Raw genomic sequence first — 13,168 nt, forward strand, 5'->3', positions numbered from 1 at the left:
TGCTGACTCATACCTTTCACTGCTGGCAGCCATTTTGCCTGCAACTGCCTTCCCTGTCTCTCTGTGAGAAGCTTTTGTAGTGTTTTTTCTTTGTCCATTTGAATTTGGGGTGGCCCTTTACTCCCTCTAACTAGTCTTAGTCATTTTCCCTTACTTCTTCACATATTGGGGATCCTATCTCTCCACCCTGTTACTAGAGACTCCTTGTTTTTCCAGCTGTTTTCCCCCACAAGACTGAGCAGCTATTTTTGAGGACTTGTTTCAGTTGTTCAGGGGGGATATCATTTTTTGTGGAAGCCCTCGACTTTAATGGTCCACTCTGGTCTCTGCAGATACCCCAGCATCTATTTCTACATCTATTACGGTTATCATGGTTGTAGCACCTCCATTTTTTTCTAAATTATGACTGTTTTTTTTTTAAACTGAAGATCAGGGAGCTCCAAACCAACACAACTGATTTCCACAGGGTTAGGTTTAAATTTAGGAGGAGGAGTTAGGAGCAGGATTCAATGAGGCACACCCTGCTGGATAACATTAAGGTTAGGCTGAGGAGAGCAAATGGGACAATGTGTATGATGAGTGTGAAAGGTTCACAGCTGGACAGTGAGGTTAGTGAGGTTATGTGGCCCTAGGAGCACCTAATTAGTGATTGTTACCAGAGTAGCAAGATCTCCAGTGGAGACTTGTCTTTCTCCAGCCTGCTCTGCCTATTTTCTGTCTCAGTTTGGGCCTCATGTCGACGACTGCTTCCCTACCCCATTTTACCCCCGAAGAAATCTCTGACCGCTTCAGTGACTTAGACCTGCTAGTTTTTACAGCCATGCTGCTGCTCTCTCTGTTCATTGGCATTTTTGTCGCCATAAAACAAGTCCACCAAACTCACATTGATTATTTGATGGCTGGTCGCAGCCTAACATCTTGGCCTGTGGCGTTCTCCCTCACGGCCACCTTCATGTCAGCAGTGACGGTGCTGGAAGCCCCAGCTGAGATCTACCTCTTTGGACACTGTTTTGGTCTCTTTGCTTTTGCCTATACCTTAATGGTGGTGATCAGTGCTGAAGTGTTTCTACCCATCTACTACCGGCTGGAGATAACCAGCACCTATGAGGTGAGAGGATGTTACTGTGGCCTTTTAAGCACCTATTCCTGGGGCTAAAGATGACTGGTTGCCTCCAGGCTGTCCCTTACCTTTCTCTGCATGAGGCGCTGTCTTGTTGCTTTCAGCCATTTTTAACTTAAAAATTTCCATGGGCCTGGGTGGATAGTTTCAGTTTTCAGTCGAGGCTATACTTGAACCAATGTTGGTTTTACATTCAGATCAAACATTAAAACTGAAAAACAATTTAAGGCTGCAAGGGCCGTGCTGGATTGTACCAGAGGTCCAACAAGGCCTGCATTGCTTTTCCTGATAGCGGCTAGTTGGAGGCTTCCAGAAAGCCCCCAAGCAGGTCGTGAAGGTCAAAGCCCTTCCCTGTTGTTTTCCCCCAGTGTGTGGGATATGCAAAGGTACACTGCACAGATCACTTTGATATAATCCCCCTTTAAAGTCGACCAAACTAGCAAATATTAGCATATCTCGTGGCAACAAATCCCATGCTAATATTAAAGAATACGGCTACAATTCTAATCACACATAAGGTTGGGACCACTTACTTAATGTGGGAATCGAATAATTTAGGTGGGTGGCTTCTCCCAAAGATATTTGATGAGGTGCTGAGCATTCCATCAAACAACTATAATTCCCAGGGAAGAAGGGATGTTTGTATATTTATCTTATTATTTACAACTATTATAGCCTACCATACTTCCAAATTGAATCCATGGTGGTTAACAGATAAGAAAAGCTACCTGATGGGCAGCTTTGCATTTCACCATCAAAAAAGAGTTAGCATAACAACAACAATAAGCAATAACTAGGGGCAATAGTAAAAAAAACTTAGACCTTTAAAAAATAAAATAGGGTAAATATTCATTCAGTTGCCTTTTAAAATAACCAACTTTTTATTAGCCTTTATTAGCCTCCTAAAACAACAAAGAAAACAACAAAGAAATGGGCGTGGCAAGCCATTTTATAATGTAGATGCCTGTTGGGACTTAATGTTCAAGGAATAAAAGTAGAGTCTGTGATGATGAACATGTGCAGAGGAACATGAGTAATCTTCTCTAGCCACAAAGCCACTTCACAGTTATCTTTAAAATCCAATTAACTAGCACAGCCTTTCTTAGGGAAGGGCTGTAGCTCAGTGGTAGACCATCTGCTTTACATGCAGAAGGTCCAAGTTCAATCCCTGGCATCTCCAGATAGGGCTGGGAGAGAACTCTACCTGAAATCCTGGAAAGATGCTGCTAGTCAGTCTAGAGAGTACTGAGCTAGTTGGACCAACAGTCTGATGAAGTATAAGGCAGCTTCCTATGTTTCTAGAACTCCCACAGCATTATCTTTTCAATATAGCATATTTATTATTATTATTATTATTTCAATTTATATACCGCCCTTAGCAGAATAGCTCTCAGGGCGGTGAACAAACAAGATAAAATACAATATATCATAGTAAAAAATCACAAAAACATGTACAAACAAACAACAGAAAGCACAACAAAAACGAAATACAACACAAATTAAGAAGGATACATGTTAAAAGTAGAAAGATTAAGAAAATTAAAAGATTAAAATGCCTGGGAGCATAAAAAGGTCTTTACCTGGCGCCGGAAAGATAGAAGTGTAGGCGCCAGGCGTACCTCTTCGGGGAGGCTGTTCCACAACTCAGGGGCCACCACAGAAAAGGCCCTAGATCTAGTAACCACCCTCCGGGCTTCCCGATGAGCTGGTACCCGGAGGAGGGCCTTAGATTCTGAACGAAGTGAACGGGTAGGTTCATAGCGAGAGAGGCGTTCCACAAGGTATTGAGGTCCCACGCCGTGTAAGGCTTTATAGGTCAAAACCAGCACCTTGAATCTCGCCCGGAAGCAAATAGGGAGCCAGTGCAGACGCGCCATATGCTTATGTGCCTTAAGAAGAAATCTTGTTAATCTTGTTAGCTTTGTTATCTGAAATAAATACTTAATTTGGTTTACCAAAGGCCTGATCCTTGGCTGGGGTTTCACAGACCAGAAGGGAGGGTAAGGTAATGACCAAGGCTGAAGGGGAACTGTAACAAATGGTGGCAGCGGTGAAGAGAATAACAATACCAGTATTCAGAGTCTCTGGGAATACTAGTATTGGGACGTTACTGGTGGTTGCCTAGCAGGGGGATCTGTTGAGATCTGTGCTAGAGCGGGGAGAGAAATCATAAGAGAGAGCGGTCCGGACTGGTGGAGTCCCTGGTGGTGTCCCTGGTGGTGCCTAGAGACAGGCAGTAACCACGGGCAGGTAGGAACCTGACAGGGAGAGCCAGGAAAGGACGCCTCACATGTGGTGTCAGTAGCGGTGGGATACGAACAACAGAGAATCCAGATACGAACCAAAGAGAGTCCCAAAGACACGTGGTGACAAAGGAGACTACGTCACAGGTGTTGGCTGTAGCAGTGAGATACGAATACTAGATAATCCCTAATAGTTGTGTGGCAAACACAAATAACAAAACAAGATTTCTTGTGAGAGTGACTGGCAAAGAGTGTGTGGCAAAGAGTGAGTGAACTCAAACACCATGGCTGAATACATAAAAATGAAAAGAGAGGAGCTGGTGGAGAAGTGCATAACATTCAATTTACCTCATAAGGGTAAAGGGGTAGATGAATTGAGGGTAGCACTTATATTATTTGCAACTGCCCAGCAAAAACAACCTGTCAGAGAAGAGACCCCAGAAGGATATTTAAGCAATCCCGTTTATATAGAGTACTTGAGAGAGAAGTTGAGGATGGAAGGTGCAGAGAAGGAAAAACAGAGAGAGTTGGAAGCTGAGAGATTGAGGATGGAGGCTGAGGAAAAAGACAAGCAGAGAGAGTTGGAAGCTGAGAGATTGAGGATGGAGGCTGAGGAAAAAGATAAACAGCGGGAGTTGGAAGCTGAGAGATTGAGGATGGAAGGTGCAGAGAAGGAAAAACAGAGGGAGTTGGAAATTGAGAGAATGAGATTGGGGTTTGAGGAGAGGGAGAAGCAACGAGCATTGGATGCTGAATTACAAGTAGAAAAGTTAAAACTTGATAGAGAGAAATTTCACTCTGAGGAGACAAGGAAAGAGAGAGATGGAGCAAAAATAAAAATTACTCCAAAGGACTTTGCGGTCTATGAGCCTGGTCAAGATCCTCAACTTTACCTCAGCACCTTTGAAAAAGCAGCTCAGTTGTGGGGGCTACCTGAAGACAAACCAAATGATCAGGGGGCTAGAGAAACTCACCTGAGGTAAGGCTACAATATTTGGTGCTTTTTAGTTGAAAAAATAGGTAAGGGGGGGACACAATACAAACTTATAAAATTATGCATTGAGCGGAGAAAGTGGAAAAGAAGGGAGGTTTTTTTCTCTCTTTCATAATATTAATACCCAGTTAACACCCAACTCTCTGAAACCATGGAGAGTTGCTACGAGTCAGTGTAGACAATAATGAGCTAGATCAGGGGTGGTACACCTTGTGAGGCGTCCTTCCCTGGCTCTCCCTGTCAGGTTCCTACCTGCTCATGGTTACTGCCTGTCTCTAGGCACCACCAGGGACTCCACCAGTCCGGACCGCTCTCTCTTATGATTTCTCTCCCCGCTCTAGCACAGATCTCAACAGATCCCCCTGCTAGGCAACCACCAGTAACGTCCCAATACCAGTATTCCCAGAGACTCTGAATACTGGTATTGTTATTCTCTTCACCGCTGCCACCATTTGTTACAGTTCCCCTTCAGCCTTGGTCATTACCTTACCCTCCCTTCTGGTCTGTGAAACCCCAGCCAAGGATCAGGCCTTTGGTAAACCAAATTAAGTATTTATTTCAGATAACAAAGCTAACAAGATTAACAAGATTTCTTCTTAAGGCACATAAGCATATGGTTTTACTCAATACTAATCCGAACTCCACCTCCCTCCTGGTAAACAACTCTCTAAACCCCACCAAGCAATCCACTCTTTCTCTTCTCCCCCCAGATTCCACAAATTTAAATTGTTTAAATTGTTTTAAACCACTATGGCAAGTAAGAAGAAAGCTTGTGAACTGTCATTCTGTTACAGGTACAAAGAAGCTAAAGCAGACTCAAGAAATTCCCCAGAGTTTGTTGGAGGAACACATGAAATTTAAATAGATCTCAACTGGGCTTGGATCTGTAGTCCAGAGATGCCCATCAGATAATCATGCCTTAGCTCATCTTCATCCCTCCATTCACATTTGTCTTGTTTGTTTTAGATTCTAAACTCTTACTGCACATAATCTTGTTCTGTGATTGTGTGAACAGTGGTTTATAAATAATTTAAATAAATAAATATATGCAGATAGCTCCCAATACATATGTTATCTTCAACATAGATATCTTTTTAAGATAATGTGTAAGGAAAATTTCATATGTTATTGGTAACTTTCCTTTTCCCAGGTGTTGGATTTTACCCTCCAATAGATTCTGATTTTTTAAAAGAATTAAGTACAGGAAGAGTTTATTATGGTTAAATCTCTGATTTTAAGCTTTTCAATCTTAGTAAAATAGAGGTAAAATGTTAGAACATTGTTTACTACTTAGTCATGTATTTATTTATTTATTATATTTATATCCCACTTTTCCTCCACAGAGCTTTGAGTTAGGGTACCTGGTTATCCATTCCAGTTCTATATTTACAACAACCCTGTGAGATGGATTAGATCATCCCTATAAGGTGGATTAGGTCAGCTTCATGGCAGAGTGGGAATTTGAACCCAGATCTTCTCAGCCCTAGTCCAACACTAACCGCTGCGTCATGCTGCCTTCAGACTGATATTGCAGAGCAGGCACTAGCACAAAGTGATTTTCCTGTTTGGAGCCCTCATCTCATAACTCTTATAAAGTGATGGGGTGGGGAAACCACATCAACAGGCTGCCATCTATACTCTTCCTTTCTCATACGAGTCCCACAGTTGCCAACTGCACTCCCTCATTTTTCTCTCCTACCAATATTGCAACCCACTTAATCTAAAAAAACAAAATACTGTAGAGAAACATGGCCACCCTTTTCTTTCTTCAGGCAACAGCAACCCCGGGCATACTAATTATGATGTAGAAGAACTCCTACTTAGGGTCTTACACTTTTTATTTTATTTTATTATTTAATTTATATCCCCCCTCCCTCCCAGCAGAGTGGGATATAAACATGTAATTAGTAGCTTGACATGGCTGGTTTTTGCAGATCAGAGAAGCGACACTCTGGGAAGATGATGTTTAACCTTTTCCTCCCATTCCCTTTTCCTGATCTAAATTGCTCCCATTCCCCAGAGCTGCTATTAGCCAAAGAGGAGGAGTCTCAGTAATTGCACATAGAAATGCTTTGACAAAGTTTGATCCTATGGATTTTACCTAATTAATCCATTGAGAGTCACTCCCAGGTAAGTGTGATAGGACTGCAGCCTTAAGCAGCGTTTTCTATTTTTTAAAAGGAATTGTGTCAAAACTGTACTAGTTTTACATATTGGGTAGATTCATATGAATATATGTTTTGTATCTAAAAGTAATTTGTCTCTTTTGCAGTACTTGCAACTTCGATTCAATAAATATATGCGTCTGCTTGGAACAGTGATATTTATGATGCTAACTGTAAGTAAAGCACAAAACGCTATTTATGATTCATAGTCTTTTGTATTATTTATACTTGGATGTTTACTTATATACTATTAAGTATAAATGTCACTGCCACAGCTGCCCTTTGAAAATTGCAGTCCACAAGTGACGTTCAACCAACCGGAACGACCTGGAGCAAATCTGCCAAGAATGGGCCAAAATCCTTCCAACATTGTATGCAAAGGTGGTACATACCTACCCCAAAGGACTTAAAGCTGTTATTGCAGCAAAAGGCGGCTCTACCAAATATTAATGTGTGGGGGTTGAATACTTATGCAAGCAACATATTTCAGTTTTATGTTTCTTAAAAACATTTCCCAACATGAAACCAATGTTACCTTACAATAATTGATTTTGAGTTTCAGTGTTTCAAAATAAAATACCTTACAGAACGAAATTACAACGTACCATTTGTAATTCAGTAATATGAGAGCATTGGTCAGGAGTCTGATTACTTTTGCAAGGCACTGTATTTCTCTTTTTACCTTTGGCATTATTAACCTCTCTTTACCTAAGCTAAATAGCATGGGCTGATCTATTAGGACTGTTTGGATATAGAGTATTGTACCAGAAGGGGGAGTACTGGAGCTCAGTGGTAGAGCATCTGCTTTAGATGTAGAAGGTTCAAGGTTCAGTCCCTGGCATCTTCAGGTAGGACTGGGAGATATCTTTTTCTGAAACCTGAAGAGCCACTGCCAGTCAGTGTAAACAATACTGAGCTAGATAGACTAGTGGTCTGACTCAGTATAAGGCATCTTCCTGTGTACCCAGGTTCTCTTCTAACCCTTCACAATACAGTAAGCTGCTTACAAGGGCGTATAGCTTTAAAAACAATAATTGCTTGAGGAGAAATAAGTAATGCATGTAGCTGTATGTATATTCCACATTGCCATGTTATAGGGCTTACTACTTAACATCTGAATGTATTTCTGGACTTTTTAATACTCAGTCTCTGCACTAAAAGTGCATTAAACATGAGATAGCTCTCTTTTGTAGGTGTACCATGTCTCTTTCTCCTAAGATGTTTTAAATCATCATTTAGGCTCAGTTTTGGCACAGACCGCCTTGTCACCCAGTATGATGACCTATGTCAGGAGAGAGATAGGAGGGAGTGTGTCCCTGAAAATTCTCCTTGAGAAGTGGCTTTTGATAAAATCAACCGTGATATTCTTCCGGAGCAGCTGTCCAAGTTGGAGATGGGTAGTACTGCTTTGCAGTGGTTCCAGTCCTACCTGGATGGTCAACTTCAGAGGGTGGTGCTTGGGGAATTTGGCCCCATGGAGCCTTTAGTGTGGGGTTCCACATGGTTCAATTTTAACATCTATATCAGCGGTCACCAACCTTTTTGGACCAGAGGTTATATTTCAAATTTTGAGAGTGTGCTGGTGGCACCAGTCACAAAATGGCTGGCATGGGGGTGTGGCATAACATAATATTGGAGAGTAGTCATGATGAAGCTTTTTCCATAATTGTATTTCCATGCTAGAAAGGGTTGACATGTTCAATTTCTGCCTGCTATATAGCTGTTAAAAGCCACGATAACCCTGTTTTTCCTTGAGGCCAACCTAAACCTAAGCATGGCTGCCATCCTGTACCTACTTACCTGGAAGTAAGCCCAATTGAACCAAAGGGACTTACTTCTGAGTAGACATGTATACCATTGTACTGTAAGTTAACTATATAGTGGATTCTTAATGAGTCCCTAGTCTTTGGCTCTTGCAAAGCAGGAGACATGCCTAAGCCTCCTTGCAAAGACTTCACATTTGACTTTTGTGGGCAGAGGGACTCTTTAATAGTTACCCACACTTATTGTGTAGTATTATCTGCAGAAAATAATTTCTAGGCACTACCTGATCTTAGGTGAACCCACCACAGGAAAGATGCATCATGGTTGCTAGGGAAAAAGGGCAAACTATGGAGATTCCAAGGACTAGGAAAAAGACAGAAGCAGTATAAGTGCACTAAAAGGTAGGGTGAAACAGCAGCTCTGTAAGACCCCAGGGATTCCTGTTTCCTAGTGGCCAAACAACTCACTTATCACTCACAGCTCTGATTTCACTTGTTGGCTAATAACACTGACAGGCAGGAGCAGCCAGACAGGCTTATTTCATAGAAATCACTTAGAAGGGTACATTTTGTTCCATACCTTTCGTTATTCAAAAAATGAAAGCTGAGATTTTGGTTTACCTGCTGGGGGCACCACTGAAGGCCTTTGCAGGTGGTATGGCACCTGCAACCTGCAGGTTGGCAACCCCGATTGGGGTCTTGCCTCATTAATGGATTGGATGAGAACAAACAAACTGAAACTTAATCCAGACAAGACTGAGGCAGTGTTAGTGGGGGTTTCCTAGATCGTATGGATGGGATGTGGCCTGCTTTGGATGGGGTTACACTCCCTCTGAAGGCACGTAGCTTGCGGGTACTCCTGGATCCATCAATGTTGCTTGAGGCTCAAGTGGCTTTGGTGGTGGGGAGTGCCTTCCATCAGACTTGACTGGTGGCCCAGCTGCACCCCTAACTTTTGTTGTCTATGCCTAATTTTTGTTGTCTATGCTCTGGTAACCTCTGGGTTAGACTACTGCAATGTGTTACATGTGGGGCTGCCTTTGAAGATGGTTCAGAAACAGCAGCTGGTGCAGAATTCAGCAGCCAGATTGCTGACCGTGGCAGGTCGGTCTGAAGATATAATACCAATTCTGGCATGACTGCACTGGCTACCAATTAGTTTCTGGGTTCAATTCAAAGTACTAGTTTTGGCCAATACTCAAGGATTGACTCTCTCCATATGAACCAACCCAAACCCTGCAATCGTTATCTAAGGCACTTCTTTATGTGTCCCATCCACGGGAGGTTTGCAGGGTGATAACACGAGAATGGGCTTTTTCAATGGTAGCCCCCCACTTGTGAAATGCTGTCCCCGGGGAGGCATGCATAGCACCATCTTATCTATTTTTAGGCACTATTTACCCAGGCTTTTTTCATTTAATATGTGGTGGCCTCTTTCTGTGGGACGGAACCTGTAACCCTGTCTTTTTATTTTGTGCTGATGTGTTTCTAGGTTTTTTTATTGTGTTTGTTTTTAACTGGTTTTAATGTATAGATGTGTTTTTAGGTTTTATTGATTATGTTTGTTTGATTTTAATGTAAGTTGCTTTGGTTCATTTCTGTGAGAAAAGCTAATAATAATAATAATAATAATAATAATAAATGATGAAGTCTTTCAAATTGTTTATTTTTATTTATTTATTATTAGGCTTATATTCCACCCTTCCTCCAGTAGGAGCCCCGAGAAACAGTGTTAATTACTGAATTCTAGAAAGTCTGGGCAGGGCTTCAAGTGGTTCAGATACGACGGTCTTATTTTTTCAAGGCCTCTTCTTTTTTTTTAAAAAAAATCCCACTACCAGGCCCCAGTTTAGTTTTGTAGGTGAACCCTGAGAAGGGTTCTCCCCTCTTTATTTTAGAGTATGTCCTGCTTTCTTGCTCTCTCAAAGTTTAGTTTGGTGTATCTTTTTACTTTGCTTCAGTTCTGCCTGAAGGAGAGCCTGTGAAGTTTAAAATTTAAGTAACACTTTCCACAATGACTTGACCTAATAACAGACAAATAATTCTTATTCATTTCACATGCATATTTATTTGTTTAATCTCCTCAGATATTATACACTGGAATTGTTATATATTCTCCATCCTTGGCTTTGAATCAAGGTAATATGAACATATCAATCAACACATTTTTTAGATCAAAGAAAAGACAGATAACTAATAGGTCAATAATGTGGCATTGCAAGATGTATGTTGTCTTCTGTTAGTGGTTCACTTGTGAGAAATGTTAAGTAGCTGTGAGAAAAACTTTAGTCAAATTCTTCTTGCCCTGCAGTGTCTGACTAGTATGATGCTGAAGTCAACGTACATACCAAATACACACACAGACATATTTATTTCTTTATTTTATTACATTTATATCCCATCGTTCCTTCAAGTTGCTCAGGGTGGTTTACATAGCTCTCCCCCTCTCCATTTTATCCCTATAACAACCCTGTGAGGTCAGTTAGGCTGAGAGACCATGGCTGGTCCAAGGTTACCCAGCAAGCTTCATAGCTGAATCAGGATTTGAACCCTGGTTTCCCAGGTCCTCATCCGACACTCTAACCATTACACCACACAAATGGAGTAATTGGATTAATAACTATTCTGATTTGGCTGTTAATTATTTTTTAAAATAATTTACAGAGGAATTCTATACAAGTTTACTCAGAAGAAGGTCCCATAGCTCAGTGGAGCTTTCTCCCAGGTCAGTGTGTATAGGATTTCAGCCTTAAAAAGGTTTAGTTCTTCTGTAAGTGAGGGAAATAGAAGGAAGAATAATTAAGGTGGTGAGGGAGTCTTATCACCAAAATGGCTCTCCCTGAGTGACCACCTACCTTACCTCTTTAGGAAGAGGAACCTGGAGAAGACCCTCCAAGGAAGAACTTAAGGTTCAGGCAGGTATATTACTCAACAATTGCTCAAGTACACTGCCAAATTAGTATTTACATTTCTTGTCAATATCAAACGTCACATTCATAATGATGATTATTTTCATAAGCATTATTTTCTCACCTTTGCATAGATATAGATATAGGTCCTTAGAAATGTTTCAAAAACATGCTTATGCATTTTTTTTGTTTTTCAGTTACAGGAATTCAGTTGTGGGGGTCTGTTGTTTCAACAGGAGTAGTCTGTATTTTCTATTGTGCACTGGTATGTTAACTGTTCATTTTAATAAAAAAGTTCTATTAACCTTTTATAAGATAAAAAAGAATTCCCAAGTTTAACTTTAAATTTGATATAGAACCCTATTTCTCCTGAATTTTGTATTTATACTACCTCAGCCTTGTGTTTAACAACTCTTCTGGTAGCCATAACAACAAGGAATTCAATTCACATGATTGCTTTGTCACTTTTCTGCCAGTCTGCTTGCTAGAAGGCTCACTTTTTTACTAGCATGGTAAGAGGCTTCATGTCAATGCTGGCTACAGTGTTAAGGTCATACATTCCCAGGGGATATCCCATCCAGGTACTGACCAGACCCAACCCTACTTAGCTTTACCAAGGTGGTGTCCTCATGTGCCTTCAGACCACATCCTGAGATCACATCCTTTGGGCAGGCTAGTCAAAAGTGTTGGAGGCTAGGAACTTTTGTGGGCTTACTTATAAGGCTGTGGTCCATACTTATATTGGTTTTCTACCACTGTAATGGTCCATGATATTTTTAAAATTTCTGTCTCCCTCTCAGAAGGACCAGGGATCCTTTAGCGCAAAACATTCTTGGCAACGTGGCACAAGAGATTGCCTGCATCACTGCAGCTTTGCCACTGTGGATAGAAATTCTCTTTTTATTTTAGTTAAAAGTTTAAAGTTACTGAAGTCAATACTGTTAAAATTAGTGAGATTATTTATTTGAGCAGGGATGCAGGAATGGTATATAAAAATTGAAGTAATTCCATGGGTTGTATTCAACTAAGTCCTACTCAAAGTAAACCCATTGAAATTAATAAACATACGTTAGTACATCTATAAACTTCAATGTGTCTATTGTGAGTACAACTACCATTGAATATCACCCCCATATAACTAGATTATATGTGAATATTTATACAGATGGAACTAAACTTTTTTTTTACTATATATTGTATCTGCTGTTTCCAAACAGGGTGGCCTGAAAGCAATAATCTGGACAGAAGTTCTCCAGTTTACACTGATGATAAGTGCATTTATGGCAGTGATTATACGGGCTGCAGTAATTAAGGGAGGATTTGGTCTTATTATCGATGATGCTAAACATGGAGGAAGACTAATAACCTGGGAGTAAGTGTCCTTTTGCTTAGGCAGTAGTATGATACCTCAGACTTTCTTAAATGGTTTGAAAACTTTAGGAGTTTAGGCTTTGTGAGTGGGACAACTCACAAAGAAGTAGCTTCTTTAATAACATCTCATATGTCTCTGAGAGTATGTAGTTGAGCAAATACAGTATACATTTTATATTCATATGGTTAAGGCTGCAATTGTATAGTAGCATCGTGGGGTGGGGAAAATGAAGACTATTCATCCACCTCCATGCCCTGCTCTTGCCAGCAGAGTGGAGGTGGGGGAGTGAGCATTCTTCCATCTTATTTCCAGTTTTTATTTTTAAAGATTGTACCTCTATGATTTTTACCAAGTGAGGGAAATTAAAAGGAATTGATTTACACCACCTTCTGGACTTAGAGGCCTGTAGATCCTATCCGTATCTTCCTCAGGTCCGCTGTCAGGACTCCCCTTTTTCAACCCTGCTAATGCCAGAGCTCCATATTCTACCCATGATGCCGTGGCAGCAGGGAAGGGGGATCCAACATTATATCTTCCTCTCTGAGACTGGATCTCTCTCTCTCTCTCTCTCTCTCTCTCTCCTTAGAAAGGGGGATCCAATG

General features: G+C 40.9%; 1 protein-coding gene across 1 annotated transcript in view; it reads left to right on the forward strand.

Moving 5' to 3' along the window:
* The first annotated feature begins 31 nt into the window (after positions 1–31).
* Positions 32–13,168, forward strand: part of LOC133363322 (sodium-coupled monocarboxylate transporter 1-like) — a 126,320-nt gene continuing 113,183 nt past the window's right edge. Inside the window, exons 1-5 of the mRNA XM_061582728.1 lie at positions 32–1,108; positions 6,630–6,695; positions 10,373–10,424; positions 11,392–11,459; positions 12,412–12,566. Of these exons, the coding sequence (XP_061438712.1) occupies positions 734–1,108; positions 6,630–6,695; positions 10,373–10,424; positions 11,392–11,459; positions 12,412–12,566 (716 nt within the window). The 5' untranslated portion in view covers positions 32–733. The remainder of the gene's footprint in view (positions 1,109–6,629; positions 6,696–10,372; positions 10,425–11,391; positions 11,460–12,411; positions 12,567–13,168) is intronic.

This window comes from Rhineura floridana, chromosome 8, assembly GCF_030035675.1.
Source record: "Rhineura floridana isolate rRhiFlo1 chromosome 8, rRhiFlo1.hap2, whole genome shotgun sequence".
NCBI classification, from domain to species: Eukaryota; Metazoa; Chordata; class Lepidosauria; order Squamata; family Rhineuridae; genus Rhineura; species Rhineura floridana.